Below are 16,450 nucleotides of genomic sequence, written 5' to 3'. Positions count from 1 at the left end.
TAAGTTTGATAAACACTTATCTATAATATGTGAACAAGGGTCGGTACTTTTGTTTTATTTGTTTGATCTTACCTTCTTCCTTTTTTGCAATGAGAAAAATTTTACGCGATCCGACCCCTCTATTTGTTTAGACCGTAGGGCCCATGGTGTTTAGGGGAAATTTTGATTGTGCTAGTTGAGCAAAATTACCATAGCCGTCTAGGCGTGGGCCTTTTATAGTCTTACAAATCTGTTTCCTCAAACTTTGCCGCCTGTCTTGGTGCGAGGAAGAGGTTTGCCATAATGTCTTTTTCAAAAAAAAGAAAGGAGGTACCCATACCTTTATCAACCCCCGAGTGAGATCCGGCCCCTTGCATTTGCTAGGGTCGGATGTTACTAGAGACCGGAGCGAGGGAAGCGACGCGTGGTGGGGATTCAGCCAAGGGCTGGCTCGTTTTGTGACTGTCGCCCCATCAGCGGTTTTTCACAACTAGCGGGGTTAGGGCAACGTCGCTTGCCTTGATGGTTAGAGTGATGTGCTTCATGAGCTCGTTAACGGGGATGTTTGGGTGGAATCTGATCCCGTCGCTTTGCGACAGAGTCGGCAAAGCTCTTGGGTGGCATTCTGTTGCTCCTTGCCCCGCCTTCCAATAGATCCCCCTCAATGGGGTTTCTATGGGTTCAGCTAGGGGCTAGATTGAACTAGAAGGTTGAGATGACCCTATCCACCTCAATGCGGGTTGGGCAAAGGCTGTTGAGGCTCATCTGCGTTTTCTCCCCTGGCTCTTGTTCGACGCGGGGTGGCTCCGGACCCTTCGTGGGTCAGCCTTCGAACCTCGGTCTCTTGATCTGGCTCAAGCCCCCGAGCCCTTTAGGGTCTGATTGGGGTCGGCTATATTTTTGTGTGTTACCCTATCCTCGGTTTCCATAATCGGAGGGGTTGAGCTGACGACACTTACCTCGATGGCTCGAGTGTCGTGCTCAATGAGCTCGCTAACAGGTATGTTCGTGTGAAATCCGGGTCCATCATTTGCTGACAGGGTTGTTAGAGCCCTCATGTGGCATTTCACTACTTCTTAACCCGCCTCCCGACAGATGCCTGAGCTATTCGATAGGCTCAGGTGGCCCGTTGGCCTCTCCTCGATGGAGATTCTATGGGTTTGGCTCAGGGTTAGAATCGAATGAGAAAGGTCGAGACGTCCCTGTCCGCTTCTAAGTGGGGTCAGGCAAGGCCATTGAGGCTCATCTCTGTTTCTCTCCCCTGGCTCTGTTTGACACGAGGCGGCCTCGAGCCCTTCATGGGCCAGCCTTTGAACCTCGGTCGGTCGCCGCTCATATTGAATGAGGTGGCTATCGCTTCGTGACGCGACACGAAGCATTTGAGATGCAGAGTATGGTTCTAATGTATTACTTAATTGAAACGAAAGTGGGGTTTGGACCTAATGTTTGTGACGAGGTTGGCATAACCTGCATAAGAGTCGCTATTTTTGTTCTTGTCCCTCGGCGGTAATTCGAGCCGCTCGATTGATTTAGTCGACCTGACATCTTCTCCTTGAAGGAGGCACTGTAGGTGGACCCCTCTGAACCCTTCCCGGGAAGGCGGGAGCTGAGGCTTGTGGTGCGAGGGACTATGAGTTCAATTTATACTGGTGAACAAAAGACACCGTAGCCATCGAGGCATAGGGTCTGGCAGTTCGTCCAGTTGTATTCAAAGTTTTAAACCCACACACCGCGCTTCTGGTTTTAAACATAAGGAGGGGTCGGGCGAAGGGGATGTCTAAACAAATAGATGCCCTTGATAGCCCCCCCGAGCAATGTCCATGCCTCTGCTGTTGCTGGGGTCAGAGGCTCGGTAAAGAAATTAACACTGAAAGTAAGTAAATAGAGGTGCTTATCTTTCAATGGTTGTTCATTCGTTGTTTTGCCTAGGCCATCTGATTGACCCAGGCGGCCTGTTGGGCTCCCCCTAGAGGGGGATTCCATTGTTGGGTCATTCCACGGTCCTGCCTGGGGAAGCAGAAAGTTGCCTGCATACGAGCGTGCCCTGGTTCTTGTGCCTGAGGCACATTAGTGGTGGCCCACACCCAGACGATGTTTCGCCTAACTAGGCGACGTCTTGTCGACCAGAGCACATCCCTTCGGCTCCGTCGCGTCGCCTCAGATTTCTGTCAACATTGATTTCACATTTGCATTGAATAGGGGAAGGCAGATAGTTTTTTGTCCCAACCTTTCACCTTTCCTTTGTTGCTGAGCCCCTTCTTTAAATAGGGGGAAGAGTTCTCATCCAACCTCGTCACCAGCCTCTGAGCCGCCACCTCTTCTCCTTCCTTTGCACTGAATGCATCGGTTCCTAAGTAAGAGAGGGTAATGCCAGGGAGAGAACAACTCACAGATCCACTCGTGAATCTGAAGTGTGATGTTGAGCTAGAGGTCATCCAATGTAGATGAGATGGTGCGAGCCGCCCTTGCTGAGGAGGGGTCACTGATGCCGAAGGAGGGGGAGCGCTGGAGTGTGCCGAACATCGTCGACTGCCGTCGTTCATTGCGTAATTCCTTTAGCGGGAGGCGTTTCCTACCCTGACACCATTATCAGGGTAGCGGCTGATGATGATGGCGTAGTCCCTAGATGCCCTGGTGGAGGCGCTACTATCAGGGTTGCGGCTGATGACGATGGCGTAGTCCCTGGATGCCCCAGCGGAGGGACACCGTAGTCACCGGCGTGGTGCTCGACATTGCAGATGACGACACCTTTGAGGATCCCACGAAGCAGTAGGACATCACCGATGGAGAGCGTGGTGCGGCGGCCATAGTAGATGAACTAGCCTGTGTATATGGCTGGACGTTGCCAATGGAGAGCGTGGCGCGGTGGCCGCATTGGTACTCATAGCAAAGCTAGGTAGAGACTGTAATTGAATAAGCTTGTGGGAAGCCCCCGAGTGAACAGTCCTTTGAATTTGAGAGTACATTAATCTTTTTCATGATGAAATCACTTTGTAAGTGGCGAATTTGTGCAAAGAATGAACAAATTTTTATCTTTTATTACGGCAAATAGTTTTTCAGCTTCCTCTTTTCATAGAAGAGGTTTTGGTGCTCTCCGACCCTTCCCATGGCTCAAGTTGCAAAAAACTAGGAGTGCAGGTGAATTAATTCTGATTACACTAGTGAGCAAGGAGGTCATAGCCGCTAGGGCGTGGGATTCCCACAGTCCTACCAGTTATACTCAGAATTTGCTCCTAAAATCCTAGCCCTTAGGACTTGTTATGGGAAGAGTGGAAAACTTAGAGAACGTTTGCAAAGGTAACACAGGAAATGTCTGCACGATAAATGTACTTGTTCCATTTGTATCAGCCTCCGAGTGAGGTCCGACCCCTCATAGTTTGCAGGGGTCAGATGTCACTAAGGATCAGAGATTCGTAAAGATAAGAACTGATAAGAAGAAGTATGCATTCATTTCAGGGTAAAAATGACGTAGCTGCTCGATATTCCAGGCATTGGTGAAGACCTCACCGTTGATGGTTTTCAACTTGTAGGCGCCTAGGCGGAGTACTTTCGCGATGACGTACGACCCCTCCTAGGGTGGGGAGAGCTTGTGGCGGTCCTTGTTGCTCTATACGAGGCGGAGGACAAGGTCCCCGATGTTGAAGGCTTGGTCCCGCACTCGTCGGGTGTGGTACCATCACAACGCATGCTGGTACTTGACCGAACAGAGGAGGGCGATGTCGTGGGCTTCATCTAGCTGGTCCATGGCATCCTGGTGGGATGCTTCAGCCCCTTGTTCGTCGAATGCTCTGATTCTTGGTGCTCCATAGTCAAGGTTCATTGGGAGAACAACCTCAGAACCATAGACCATGAAGAAAGGTGTGTAGCCAGTGGCCCGGCTAGGAGTTGTCCTTAGGCTCCAAAGCACCACCGGGAGCCCGACAAGCCAGAGCACGCCAAACTTGTTCAACCAGTTGAAGATCCTGGGCTTAAGGCCCTGCAGGAGCATGCCGTTTGCGCGCTCGACCTGCCCGTTCGTTCGGGGGTGTGTGACGGCCGCCCAGTCGTTCCAAATGTGTTGTTCATCGTAGAATTGAATGAATTTCCTGCCGGTGAACTGCATGTCGTTGTCTGTGATGATGGAGTTCGGTACTCCAAAGCGATGGATGATGTCGAGGAAGAATAGTATAGCTTGCTCGGATTTGATCATGGAGATCGGTCGAGCTTTGATCCATTTCGTAAACTTGTCTATGGTGATAAGGAGGTGGGTGAAGCCCCTAGGTGCCTTTTTGAGTGGCCCAACCAGGTCAAGCCCCCAGACCACAAAGGGCCACGTGATGGGATCATCTGGAGTGCCTAGGCTAGGAGGTGAGTCTACCGAGCATAGTACTGACACCCTTCATAGGTGCGTACATTTTGCTCGGCGTCGGTTACTACAGTAGGCCAGTAGAAGCCCTATCGGAATGCATTTCCAACCAAGGTCTTTGGCGCAGCATGGTGACCGCAGACCCCACCGTGGATGTCGCTCAGCAAAAGTCTTCCCTATTCACTGGGGATGCAGAGCTGTAGGATCCTGGTGTGGCTCCGTCTGTAGAGTTCGCCCTCTACAAGGACAAAGGACTTGGCGCGATGTGTGAGCCATCGAGCTTTTGTCCTATCCGTTGGCAGTGTGTCATGGAGGAGGTAGTTGAGGTAGGGCATTCTCTAGTCATCTGGAGGGTTAGGCTCTGCAGCCAGATCATCTTCAAGCTCCATGACCTCGGGGTCGAACGGAACAGTTAGTGGGTCAGCCCTTGGGGCTAGATCAGACGGGCCATCCTCGGCCCAATCTGAGCCTTCGTAGCGCACCGAGGGTTTGTGTTGGTCGCTAGCGAAGATGCCCATTGGCACCAGCTCTTGACCGGATGCAGCCTTCGCAAGTGCGTCGGCCGCCTCGTTGAGGCGCCTCGGGACGTGATTAAGTTCGAGGCCGTAAAACTTGTCCTCTAGCCATTGGACTTCTTGGCAGTATGCAGCCATCTTGGCGTCATGGCAGCTAGACTCCTTCATGACTTGGTTAACGACTAGCTGAGAGTCACCCCAAATGTCGAGGCGTCGGATGCCCAGCTCGATGGCGATACGTAGGCCGTTAACGAGTGCCTTGTATTCGGCCACATTATTTGATGAGGGAAAATGGAGCTGAACCATGTACCTCATGCGGACCCCAAGGGGTGATATGAAGACCAGCCCCGCGCCGATGCCCTTCTTCATCAGCGACCCATCGAAATACATCATCTAGCACTCTTGATCGACGACCGCTAGTGGCATCTGGACCTTGATCCATTCTTCGATGAAGTCAGCCAGCACCTGGGACTTGATCGCCGTTCAGGGGGCATACCCGATGCCTTGATCCATCAGCTCTAGTGCCCACTTTGCGGTTCTTCCTATGGTGTCCTGGCTATGGATGACCTTACCGAGGGGGAACGACGTCACTACTGTCATAGGGTGTGACTCGAAGTAATGGTGTAGCTTCCTTTTGGTAATGAGGACGGCGTATAGGAGCTTCTAGATTTGGGAGTAGTGGGTTTTGGAATCGGATAGTACCTCGCTGATGAAGTACACCGAGCGCTGGACCTTGAGGGTGTGCCCCTCTTCCTCTTGTTCTACTACCAGGGCAGCGCTAACCACTTGCGTGGTGGCCGCTATGTATAGCAAGAGGGATTCCCCATTGCTTGGAGGGACTAGGACTGGGGGCTTTGTTAGAAGTAGCTTGACCATGTCAAGCACCTCCTAGGCCTCGGCTGTCCACTCTAAGCGGTCGGCTTTCTTCAGGAGTCGATAAAGGGGGAGTCCTAGTTCGCTGAGGCATGAGATGAATCGGATGAGGGCGGCGAGGCCCCTTGTGACCCGTTGAACCCCCTTTTATGTTCTGGATCGGTCCCATCCTTGTGATGGCTAAGATTTTCTCTGGGTGGGCTTCGATGCCACGCTTAGAGATGATGAAGACAAGCAGCATGCCCCTCGAGACCCTGAAAATGCATTTCTTATGGTTGAGTTTGATGCAATTTGCCTAGAGTTTGGCGAAGGATTGCTTAAGATCGGCGACGAGGTGGTCAGCCCGTTTGGACTTAACTACGATGTCATCGACGTAGACCTCAATGATTCGCCCGATGAGGTCCCTGAAGCAATTGAGCATACAACGCTGGTAAGTGGCTCTAGTGTTTTTTAGACTGAACGACATTGAGACATAGCAGAACGGTCCGAAAGGGGTGATAAAAGATGTCGCGAGTTGGTTGGACTCTTTCATCGTGATTTGGTGGTAGCCGGAGTACGCGTCAAGGAAGTAGAGGGTTTCACACCCTGAGGTAGAATCAACTATTTGGTCGATGTGTGGTAAAGGAAATGGGTCTTTTGGTCATGCCTTGTTGAGACCTGTGTAGTTAACACACATCCTCCATTTCCTGCTCTTTTTTCGTACAAGAACATGATTTGCTAACCACTCTAGGTGGTGTACTTCCTTGATGAATCCGGTGGCAAGTAGTTTTGCTATCTCTTCACTGATGGCCCTATGCTTTTCCTCGTTGAAGCGGCGCAGGCGTTGTTTCATCGGCTTGGAGCCTGGGTGGATTTTCAAGGTATGCTCGGCGACCTCCCTCGGGATGCCTAGCATATCCGAGGGTTTCCATGTAAAGATGTCTTTGTTGTCGCGGAGGAAGTCAATGAGCGCACTTTCCTATTCGGAGGAGAGCATGGTACCTATGTGTACCGTTTTACCCTCGAAGTTGCTGGGGTCTATGAGGACATCTTTGGAGCTCTCTGCCGATTCAAATGACCCGGTCGATTTCTTTGCATCGAGCACTTCTTCAACGACCTCCTCCCTGAGGGCAGCGAGTTCCCTGGAGGCGACGATTGCTGTGGCGTGGCCGCAACACTCAACTTTGCACTCGTAAGCCTGCTGGAAGGAGGTGCCGATGGTGATGACCCTGTTTGGGCCTAGCATCTTCAGCTTGAGGTATGTGTAGTTGGGGACGGCCATGAACTTCGCGTAGCATGGTCGTCCCAAGATGGCATGGAAAGTTCTGGGGAACCCTACTACATCGAAAGTGAGGGTCTCAATCCTGTAATTGGACTGATCCTGAAAGGTAACAGGCAGATCGATCTGTCTGAGTGGCGTGGCCTACTTTCCAAGGATGACGCTGTGGAAAGGCGCTCGGACTGGGCGGAGGTGCGTTCGGTCGACGCCCATTACGTCGAGTGTCTTCGCGTACATGATGTTGAGGCCGCTGTCTCTATCCATCAGAACTTTGGTGAGGCGCTTTAGGTCGACGATCGGGTCGACGACAAGCGGATACCTTCCCGAATGCAGGATGGCATTCGGATGGTCGGTCCGATCGAAGGTTATGGCGGACTCCGACCATCGGAGGAAGAGAGGTGTGGTTGGTTGGGCTGTGTAGACTTGGCGGCATGCAACCTTCTAATGATGTTTGGAGACATAGGCCATTGATCCTCTGAAGATCATGAGACAGCCATCTGGCGTTGGAAAGCCATCATCCTTCTCCTCGGCGTCGTTGGTAGTGGGGGCAAGTTCCTTCCCCTGCTCCCCCTTGTTGGCGCTCTCAGCCAAGAACTTGCGCATGAGGCTGTAGTCCTTGAGCAAATGCTTTACGGGAAAGGCATGGTTTGGGCACGACCCCTCTAGCATTTTCTCGAAGTGGTTTGGGGCGCCCTCCGTGGGTTTTGACCACCCTTGCGGTCGGCGACAGCCATGAGTGGGTCCTCGCGCCATTGCTTCTTGTTTTTCCTTTTGGCGGAATGGTTGGAGGTGCCTTCATCGGCACCCTCGTCCTGCCTTGCCTTGCTGTTGGAACGGTCGAAGATTGCTCCGATCGTCTCTTCTCCTGAGGCGTGGCTAGTGGCGATGTCTAGGAGCTCCTTGGTGGTCCGTGGGCCCTTGCATCCTAGCTTATGGACCAAAGACTCGTAGGTCGTCCTAGACAGAAAGGCTCCTATCACGTCGGCATTAGCAACGTTAGGGAGCTCATTGCACTATCGGGAGAAGCATCGAATGTACCCGCGAAGGGTTTCACCGGCCTTCTGGCGATAGTTCTTGAGGTCCCAGGGGTTTTCAGGACGTTTGTACGTGCCCTAGAAGTTCCCCACAAAGATCTCCCTTAAGTCCGCCCAACCCTGGATGGTCTCGGACGAAAGGTGTTCCAACCACGCTCATGCTGAATCGGCAAGGAACAGTGGAAGGTTGCGGATTATGAAATCGTCATTATCCACACCACCGGCTTGACAGGCAAGCCGATAGTCTTCAAGCCAAAGTCCAGGGTTTGTCTCCCTGGAGTACTTAGGGATGTTGGTTGGTGGCCGATACCTTGGTGGGAACATAGCGTTGAGGATGTGACTGTAACACCTTAGGTGTTAGCCTTGCATAACTTGACTTGCATAGCATAAGCATGATCATAAAGCATTCATATATAAGCTTTGACACTTGAAACATTGGGTTGCAACATCTGCAACGTTTGCTTATTATCGCATGTTTCTTAAACATATGCTACTTTTCTCGTTATTTCATGTCTCCATGTGTCTATGCATATGATCATGAGTGGACATATGTACTTGGTGGATGTGAGTCACACAAACATGTAGCCACACCTAGGGTAGCAAATAGAACCTTGTTCAAGGTTGCATTTCATGAACCAACACTTAAGCTTTCTTGTGATTACACTAACTAGCTCAATGAGTGACTACTACATGAAATGATTGTGTGACCTTGCAAATAGCTTAAACATGTTTAGAATATCATCATGAACAACTTTGGTATTTAGGGCTAGGGCTAATTTGGTCATTATGTCATAGTTTGAGTATGTATCATCATTTGAATGTAGCTTGTTTGACCAAGTTTGAACTAGGTGTTAGAGACCTTACATGGAGGAGATCACTAAAGCAAAGTTGTAGTGTTTGACTTAAGGAACAACTTTTATTTTTAGGTCATTGACTGATTCAGTTCCTAGCATGCTTGAATGGGTCCCACAAAAATCAGCAAAATCAAGCTTTCAACACTTAACAAAATTTTTCTAAGTCTTGATCACTGACAGTGCTGTCAGCCCGACTTTAGATTGATTTTACTCGAGATTGGTTGGGAGTTTGGGCATGAGTTCTAAACAAGAAATGAAGATGGTACATTGGTCTACAAGTTCCATTTAGATGGTTTACGCAATAGAGCTACGGGTTAGCCATTAAATCATTGTCAAAACGTGCTGTCAGGCATCACCGTTCAGGTCTGAATCGACTGAATCGAGATCTTCAGTGGCCGACACTGGCAGAAACCGCGTGCCGTGTGGAGGTCGCGGTGGCCGCGTGTCGCCGTTGCCCTGACCGAGCAGGCCATGACGCGCCGGAGCGCGGCATTATCACGCAACACCCGCCCGCTCCTGTCCGCGCCCTCATTTCGCATTTCCCGGCCCTCCTTCATCCTCGCGCGCAGCCGTCGAGCTCCTGCAGCACCGAGTAGCTCCGCTGTCGCAGTAGCCAGCGCCAGCTCACCCTCATCGCTTCTCCACCACCGCAACCTCTCCACCCTCGTCTCAGCAACTCACCGTGCCCGCACTAGCTCACTAAGAGCGCTTGGTAAGCCACAGCAGCGCACACGCTCTCGCCGGAGCTTCACCGCCGTGTTCCGTCATCGTGGCCACGTCGTTATAGTCTACCATTCCACGCGATAGCTGATGCGCTAGGTTCGCCGTAGGACACTGGTGCTCGTCCGAGCTTTAGGTCGAGCCGCTGAGGTCATCACCGGCGTAGCGCCGTCGTCCAGCGCCACCGATCCGCCATGGCTGCCGCCGTCGTCACTAGAGTCGATGTTAGGGCCGGGCAAGTAGTGCAAACGATATGCCTCGTCGAGTAGAACGTCTGGTGAAGATGTCACCGCCGGTGAACTCGCCGCTGTCGAGTTCTAGCCGCGCCCATAGAGTAGCGTCGCCGGCTCTGTTTCCGTCTCAATGACAGGTGGGGTCAACTGACCAGTGGGTCCCGCTTGTCAGCGACTCCCTGTATTAAAGCTAGTTCAGTTTGAATGCAGATTTCATATATTTTGTAATTTTTGTATATTCAGTTTGATAGCTCCAAAAATTGTGAAATAAATTTGTTAGTGTTCCTTAGGAAGTGTAGTATTTAGGAAAAATATGTTCTTGACATTTACAGTAGAATTTTCTGGAGATTTAAATGGGGATTTGAAATGTGCTTTTCAATGTATTCAAATTTGTTTATTTTATATCTAGAGTTTATGTGCTCCAAAATTTATGAAATTTTTGTGGTAAGCTAGTATTAGCATATATGAACTCTGGTAAAAATTTGAGGACCAGTGCATGTGTAGATTTGTAGTTATAGATTTTTCTTTTATGAATAGTTAATCCTTACATGAATTTTTATAAATTATTTAGGAATTCAAAATTTATGAAATTTGTTGGAAGTAATCCTAGTACCATATGGATGCTAGGAAAAATAGGAAATCTGTTGCTTGACACTTTTCAATAGGGTTTTCCATTTATGCTATTTCAAGCCTTGCTGCCTTATCATTATTGTATAGGATGTTCTACTTGGTAAAATGACATGAAAATTTTATAGTAGTCCTTTGATAGCATTAGTAAGGCACTGTAAATTTTTGAGAATTTATGTAGCACATCTGGTATATGTTTATTATTTAACCTAGATATCGAAATAAAATAATAAAGGCATTTAAATAAATAGTTTGGGCTTCACCATTATATTATCTTAAATGTAATTGGTATGCTTAAACTGTTGGTAGATATTATGTTGTCAAATTTTGAATGATTACCTGAAGTAGAAGTATTATTACTTTGTATTGCATATTGAATAGTTTCCAGACAGATTCTGGAGTTTGATGAGTTGCATGTTGAAAATGATGTGTACTGTAAAAATGGTTAATAACAAAGTTGTAGAGAATTTGATAAGCTTTCCAGAAAGTCCAGGATCACTATATTTAGATTAGTAGAACTTCAGTTATGAGTGAAACAAGTAGCTACTGTTTTGTGGCATAATCAATGCATTGTGAAAGTAGATGATTAAATAATCGAGAAGAGATATGCACCTACTCAATAAACATGATGCACTTGTTAACATATATGCATTCGTAATACTTATGCCATACTCATGCATCTAGGATCGGAGGAAGAGATAACGTTGCTGGACTTTGAAGAAGCAGAGGAAGGGAATCAGCAGGAGGATCCGCAAGCCACAGCTCCCGAAGGCATGGAGCAGAACCCTAAAGAGCTTTCGGAGTGTCCTGACCACCGCCCTACTTCCTTTCTACGAGGCAAGCCCCAGAGCATTCTAAGTCTCCCAGTAATTTACAAATGTTTACTTAAGTACTTATGATTGATGCATTAGGTTATAAGAGTTGAATGGAACCACTTGATGCATGTAAATTCCTTGTCCAGATATTAACCCTTTAACCGGTATAGGTCCAGGATCGAATATGCTTAGCCATGCTTAGACCGGTAGAAGTCGGGTGATGTCCTGTCACCTACGAGATATAGGTGGATACCGGAGCACGGTTAGCTATATTTGCTATCGTGAAACAAAACCCTGGGGTAAAATAAAATCGAGACCGGACGGGAAGTCGATAGAGAAGCAATAAGACATGGAGGTCTTGGGTGTGGATCTATCCCCGTCTATGTCGATTAAGGACCGTACCGTTGTTGGCGCTTTTGACAAGATTGAACGCATGCCTCTCACTTAGCTGGCCGGATAACTCGTTCCGACCGTGAAGTCGAGTAATTCAACTCAGGCCGGGAACCGTTCTGTTGTACGCTCCTTCCAGGGAACGATCAGACTGAGCCCAAGGGTAGGCTTGGCCTGAGCATCCTGGCATCTGGTGTTCCAGATTGTGCAGCGCAGTACGGACCCGCGAAATGTGTACCTGAGTTGTACCAAAGGTGACCTAAGGCTATCGTGGCTGGTAGACCTGGGTTTGTGTTAGGAATAAATTCCTAGCTGGTTGAAATCGATTCGAATCGCCGTCTCTCCCAGATAGTGAGAAACTTGGCTAGTCCCAACATCATAGCAACTGTGTTATGAAACATGATGGTTCGGATGAATATAGAATTACAATACCTGCTATGGTTACTATTGTATGCTTCTAAATGATATACCACATGTTTGGCATAGGATAGTTGCTAATCTAGAAGTGGATAGCTATAATTAACTTGATAAAGAAATTGTAACTGTACCATGATTCAATTGCTTTTACGCAAAAATGTTGTCGAGTTACGTCCACTTATACAGCCTTGCATAATCCTTGGAGTCATTTTATTTCTGGTTCATGACGGGTAAGTCTGGCTAAGTACCTTCTCGTACTCAGGGTTTTATTTCCTATTGTTGCAGATGGCACTGTGTATCATGGTTATTGCAAGAGTTGCTTCTATCCCGCTGTGGATGAGGAGTAAGCCTTGGGCAGGCTTCTTTATTAATTCCTATCCTTGCTTTTGTGGACCATGATCTTACTTGGCACTGTATCAAACTATGTTGGAAACTTTATTTTCGAACTTAATTGCTTCCGCTTTATTTATCAAACTTGGTTTGTAATAACTTTTATTCGTACTCTGATGACGAAATGCATCTATGAACTTTATGTAATATGTGGCATGTATGTTGAATCCTATACGATCTTGGTTGTTGTAAATCGTTTATCGAGACCCGTCATGGTACTCGATGGACTACCGAGTTTATATGGGTTCAAGTATGACAGCGCGACCGCTTGTGGGCTGCCATTATACTTGTATTCTTATAAATTGGTCAGTTTTGCGACAGTGACGACCGAAGGCCTAAGGGCCTGGCAGGCCGAGGCTCGGACTCTAGTCCTCGCCACTGTCGTAGCGTCTACCGCATCGAGGATGATAGCCATGGCAGGCTCCTTCCCCTAGGTCACCGTGGGTGCATCTACGGGCGTCGAGGGTGCTATGTGCATCACGGTTGTGGCCGAGACGTTGATGTACTAGGACTGCAGTATGCTGCCCGTTGCCCCACGGCACTTGGTGGACGGACGCGTCCCTATGAGATGCGCCGAGGGGGTACGGTGGCTGGCGTCGGGCTTGTGTCGTCGAGACATCGAGCTCTCCACCTGCTGCACTACCGCGCGCTCAAGTAGCGTGCGAATCTCACGGTGGACCCAGCGATCCTCGGGCGTTGTGGCCTCTAGAAGGCCATGAAGCAGGGCCATCGCGACGGCGATGTTCTGGCTCGCACGAGCAAAGTGGGGAAGGGTTTCATCATTGGCAATGATCCTTCGGTTCACGTTGCGGGCCATGGCGCGCGTGTGCCCTCCATCTCCACGACGCCTGATCTCCTCGTCGATCTTCTTGTACTCCCGAACAAGCTGCTATCCGGTTTTGTCTATTTCCCGCTTTCAGGCTTCTAGCTGCTCCACCCCCAATTTGAGGTGGGGATGCCGCTCCTCCTTTGGCTCCATTGCCGAGGTTGCCTACGAGGGTGGCCTCCTCCTCGGAGGCACTTTCGACGTGTCCCTCGGAGCTTTCTGCCATGAAGCATTCCTAGGAGGGATGATGGCTTCCCCTCCTGGAGTCAGACCCAGAGTCGGACCCTGGGCCCTCCGCGAGGAGGCCATGGAGGGATTTAGTGATGCTTTCGACCATCCCCATGAACTCACTATTCGCGGGAAACTGGATCGCGTGCTGGGCCACAAGGTGGCTTATGGTCGCCGTGGCGTTGTGGAGACTGAACGGAAACGTCATCGAGGCGCACCGAGTGGAGCATTCCAGAGAGAGGGTGATGTGACATGGGGCCTCCCTGGATGGCTGGGGTCCAAGGGAGACACCCGGCTGGCCCTCAAGCCTCCAGTAGTTAAAGTTGGCGGATGGGGAAGATTGGACAGCCGCATGGGCCAGCGCCAATTCTCCTCCTAGTGTGACAATGAAGTACAAGTCACCAAAATGCACGTGTGCGCCCGGGACCCAGCTGATTGCGTGGTTGGCCATCCAAGGCTTGATTTGGAACGCGCAAAGGGCCCCTACCTGGCGTACCAACTGTTGATGTTTCGAACAAACACCGGCTAGTAAATTGTGATTATTGCGTGTTGGGCCCAGATGGTGCACTAAAGGACATGAGGATTATACTGGTTCAGGCAGAATGTCCCTATGTCTAGTTTGCTGCTACTGCTCATGTTATTAGTACTGAAAATGGTTTGTAGTAGGGGGTACAAAACAATCAAGAGAGGGACGAGTTCTAAGTCTCTGATGGAATGATCGAAAAGGTTGCTGAGAGCTTGGTCGCTGCTCAGCTTTGTCTGTCGTGTCATGTGTGTTCAACTTATCCGTCAAGAGTCGGTCCCCTTTGTTGGAGGAAGCACATCCCCTTTTATAGATGAAGGGGACCGCTTTACAAGTGAGAGGGAAAGAGTGCGTATGCTACCAAGCCTTGTTGTCCACGTCTACCAAGCCTTGTTGCCCATATCGACGGATATTAGATAATGGTAGGCGCCTACAACACTGTCGATGCCACTGTAGGATGTCAGGATGGCTGTAGAGTACTGCTCCATGTAGGATATGGTCTCTGGTACAATGGTTTTGACTTATGAGCCTTGCCCTACCTTTCTCCACATGCCTGCTGGTTCCTACGAGCCCCGGTCGAAGGGACGCGGAGTCAGAGTCCGAAGTAGCACTTTGGGCAAAGCCTTTCGATCGGAGAGGGCGTCCGAAGGTCGAAGCGAGTGCTTCGATCTGGTGGACCCAAGGGGTAGTGGGGCGGGTGCCACTCCTTTGGGACCACGGCGTGGTGACAGCACATCCATCTTTGTAGAGGGCATGAGTCTCTTCGTAGACCATAGTGGTTCTCATATGTCTATGTCGGGTTCTGTATCTGAGGGCTAAAGGCAGCGCCTACAATACTGTTTGGACTCTGCAATGCCGGAATGGTCTAAAGCGCCCATCCCGTCATAACCTGGCGGTACTTTTCCTATCGCGGCGTAGGGCATGGTCCTTGGTGCTATGTTTGACTCGAGTGTCATGTCATACCCTGTGCTCATCCTTATGATGGAGTAGGGTGTTCTTGTAGGGCGGGGTGGAGTTTGCCCTCGGCAGTCGGGTGAGGCGGAGCATAGCCCTCGGGGTCGGGCGAGGTGGAGTCTAGCTCTCGGGGGTCAGGCGAGGCGGAGCCTAGCCCTCGTGGGTTGGGCGAGGCAGAGCCTGACCACCAAGGGTCGGGCGAGGCTAAGCCCAGCCCCCTGGGGTTGGGCGAGGCGGAGTCTAGTTAACGGGGGTCAGGTGAGGCGGAACCAGCCTTCCGTCGTTTCGGACAAGAGATGCAGTGACGTTCTTGTCTGATCGAGAGTGTCAATGTTCGATGGTTATCAGTTTCACCTCATTGGGTACCCTAGTATTAGGTCCCCAACAACTGCGATTAGCTTTTAATGAGTCATCTTTTAGCAATTGGGTGACAACAAGTTTATCACAAGCCCATAAACACATGATCAGGTAAACATGAATAATGAATAGCATAAACAATAATCATTAGTGAGCATCTTCATTATCAGTATCATCAATGTTCATCATCTATTCCGTAAATGTTCCAAGGCCGCTCGTGACCGTGAGCACGGCTGATATACCAGTTTTACACTCTACAGAGGTTGTACATTTTTACTATGAGTCGTGATTTACCCTTTCGCCCGAGGTGATCTGCCTCTTGACCCACTACCAAGAAAGGTCGGCAGGGTTCACTATGAAGCCTTTCAAAGATTCGTCTAACAAGTTAGGGCCGCTAGGTTTCTGTGGCCTGCGAATGTAGGGCTCCCCTTCCGACAGGCACAATGACGAGCAGCCTATACACTGACGGATAGAGGCCGCACTATATCCAACCCGGAACACACCCCTCTTGCACCATAAAGGTAACCACTAACAAGCTAGAAAAGGTCCTCATATTGAGCTAAAGCCAGAGCCATATAGCCCTCACAGTTGTACTGTAAGTCCCAGATGATCACTTACAGATAAATCCTTAGGTAGAGGAATCTAGAGCCCATAAAAATAGCCCAATGCTCTAGCCCTCTTGTTCCATGTTGCTAAAAAGCATATTTTAATATTTATTGCATATTCCATTAGTCAAGTTACAAGATCATGGTTGTAGTGGAGCACTAGCATCATACTACCCAATGCAATAACCTAAAGGTATCAAGATATAGGGTAACAAGGTATTAGGAAATCCTTAGTGGCAGTCAAGGTAGACACATGCAATATGAATTAAATAATTAAAGGTGTATAGGACAACAAGGAAGAACCCATGCTATACTTACCTTAAAACACCGATCCTTCGGTAAGCTTTAATCTTCAACGTTCTTCTTCTTCTTGATCACCACGTATATCTCACCGACTGGACAAAATCATAAAGCACCACACAAGCATCCATACAATCATACACGAAGAAAATAATAGATCTAAATTAGAATAGTACACCAATCATAGAAAAATAAGTCAAAGAGTTT

The 16,450-nt window shown here is 49.3% G+C and overlaps 2 protein-coding genes across 2 annotated transcripts; both read right to left on the bottom strand.

The window, feature by feature from the left end:
* Positions 1–3,655: 3,655 nt before the first annotated feature.
* Positions 3,656–4,081, bottom strand: LOC136511162 (uncharacterized). The gene has a single exon (XM_066505344.1). The coding sequence runs from the start codon at positions 4,079–4,081 to the stop codon at positions 3,656–3,658; it is 426 nt and encodes a 141-aa protein (XP_066361441.1).
* Positions 4,082–6,670: 2,589 nt separating this feature from the next.
* On the bottom strand, positions 6,671–7,573 carry LOC136511161 (uncharacterized). The gene is made up of 2 exons (XM_066505343.1): positions 7,430–7,573; positions 6,671–7,072 (listed from the first exon to the last, which is right to left on the bottom strand). Exons 1-2 carry the CDS (start codon positions 7,571–7,573, stop codon positions 6,671–6,673), a joined length of 546 nt encoding a protein of 181 aa, XP_066361440.1.
* Between the last annotated feature and the right edge of the window lie 8,877 nt (positions 7,574–16,450).

Source organism: Miscanthus floridulus, chromosome 16 (assembly GCF_019320115.1).
Source record: "Miscanthus floridulus cultivar M001 chromosome 16, ASM1932011v1, whole genome shotgun sequence".
NCBI lineage: Eukaryota > Viridiplantae > Streptophyta > Magnoliopsida > Poales > Poaceae > Miscanthus > Miscanthus floridulus.
The sequence above is the reverse complement of the archived record's forward strand: the minus strand, read 5'-3'. Positions and strand labels throughout refer to the sequence as shown.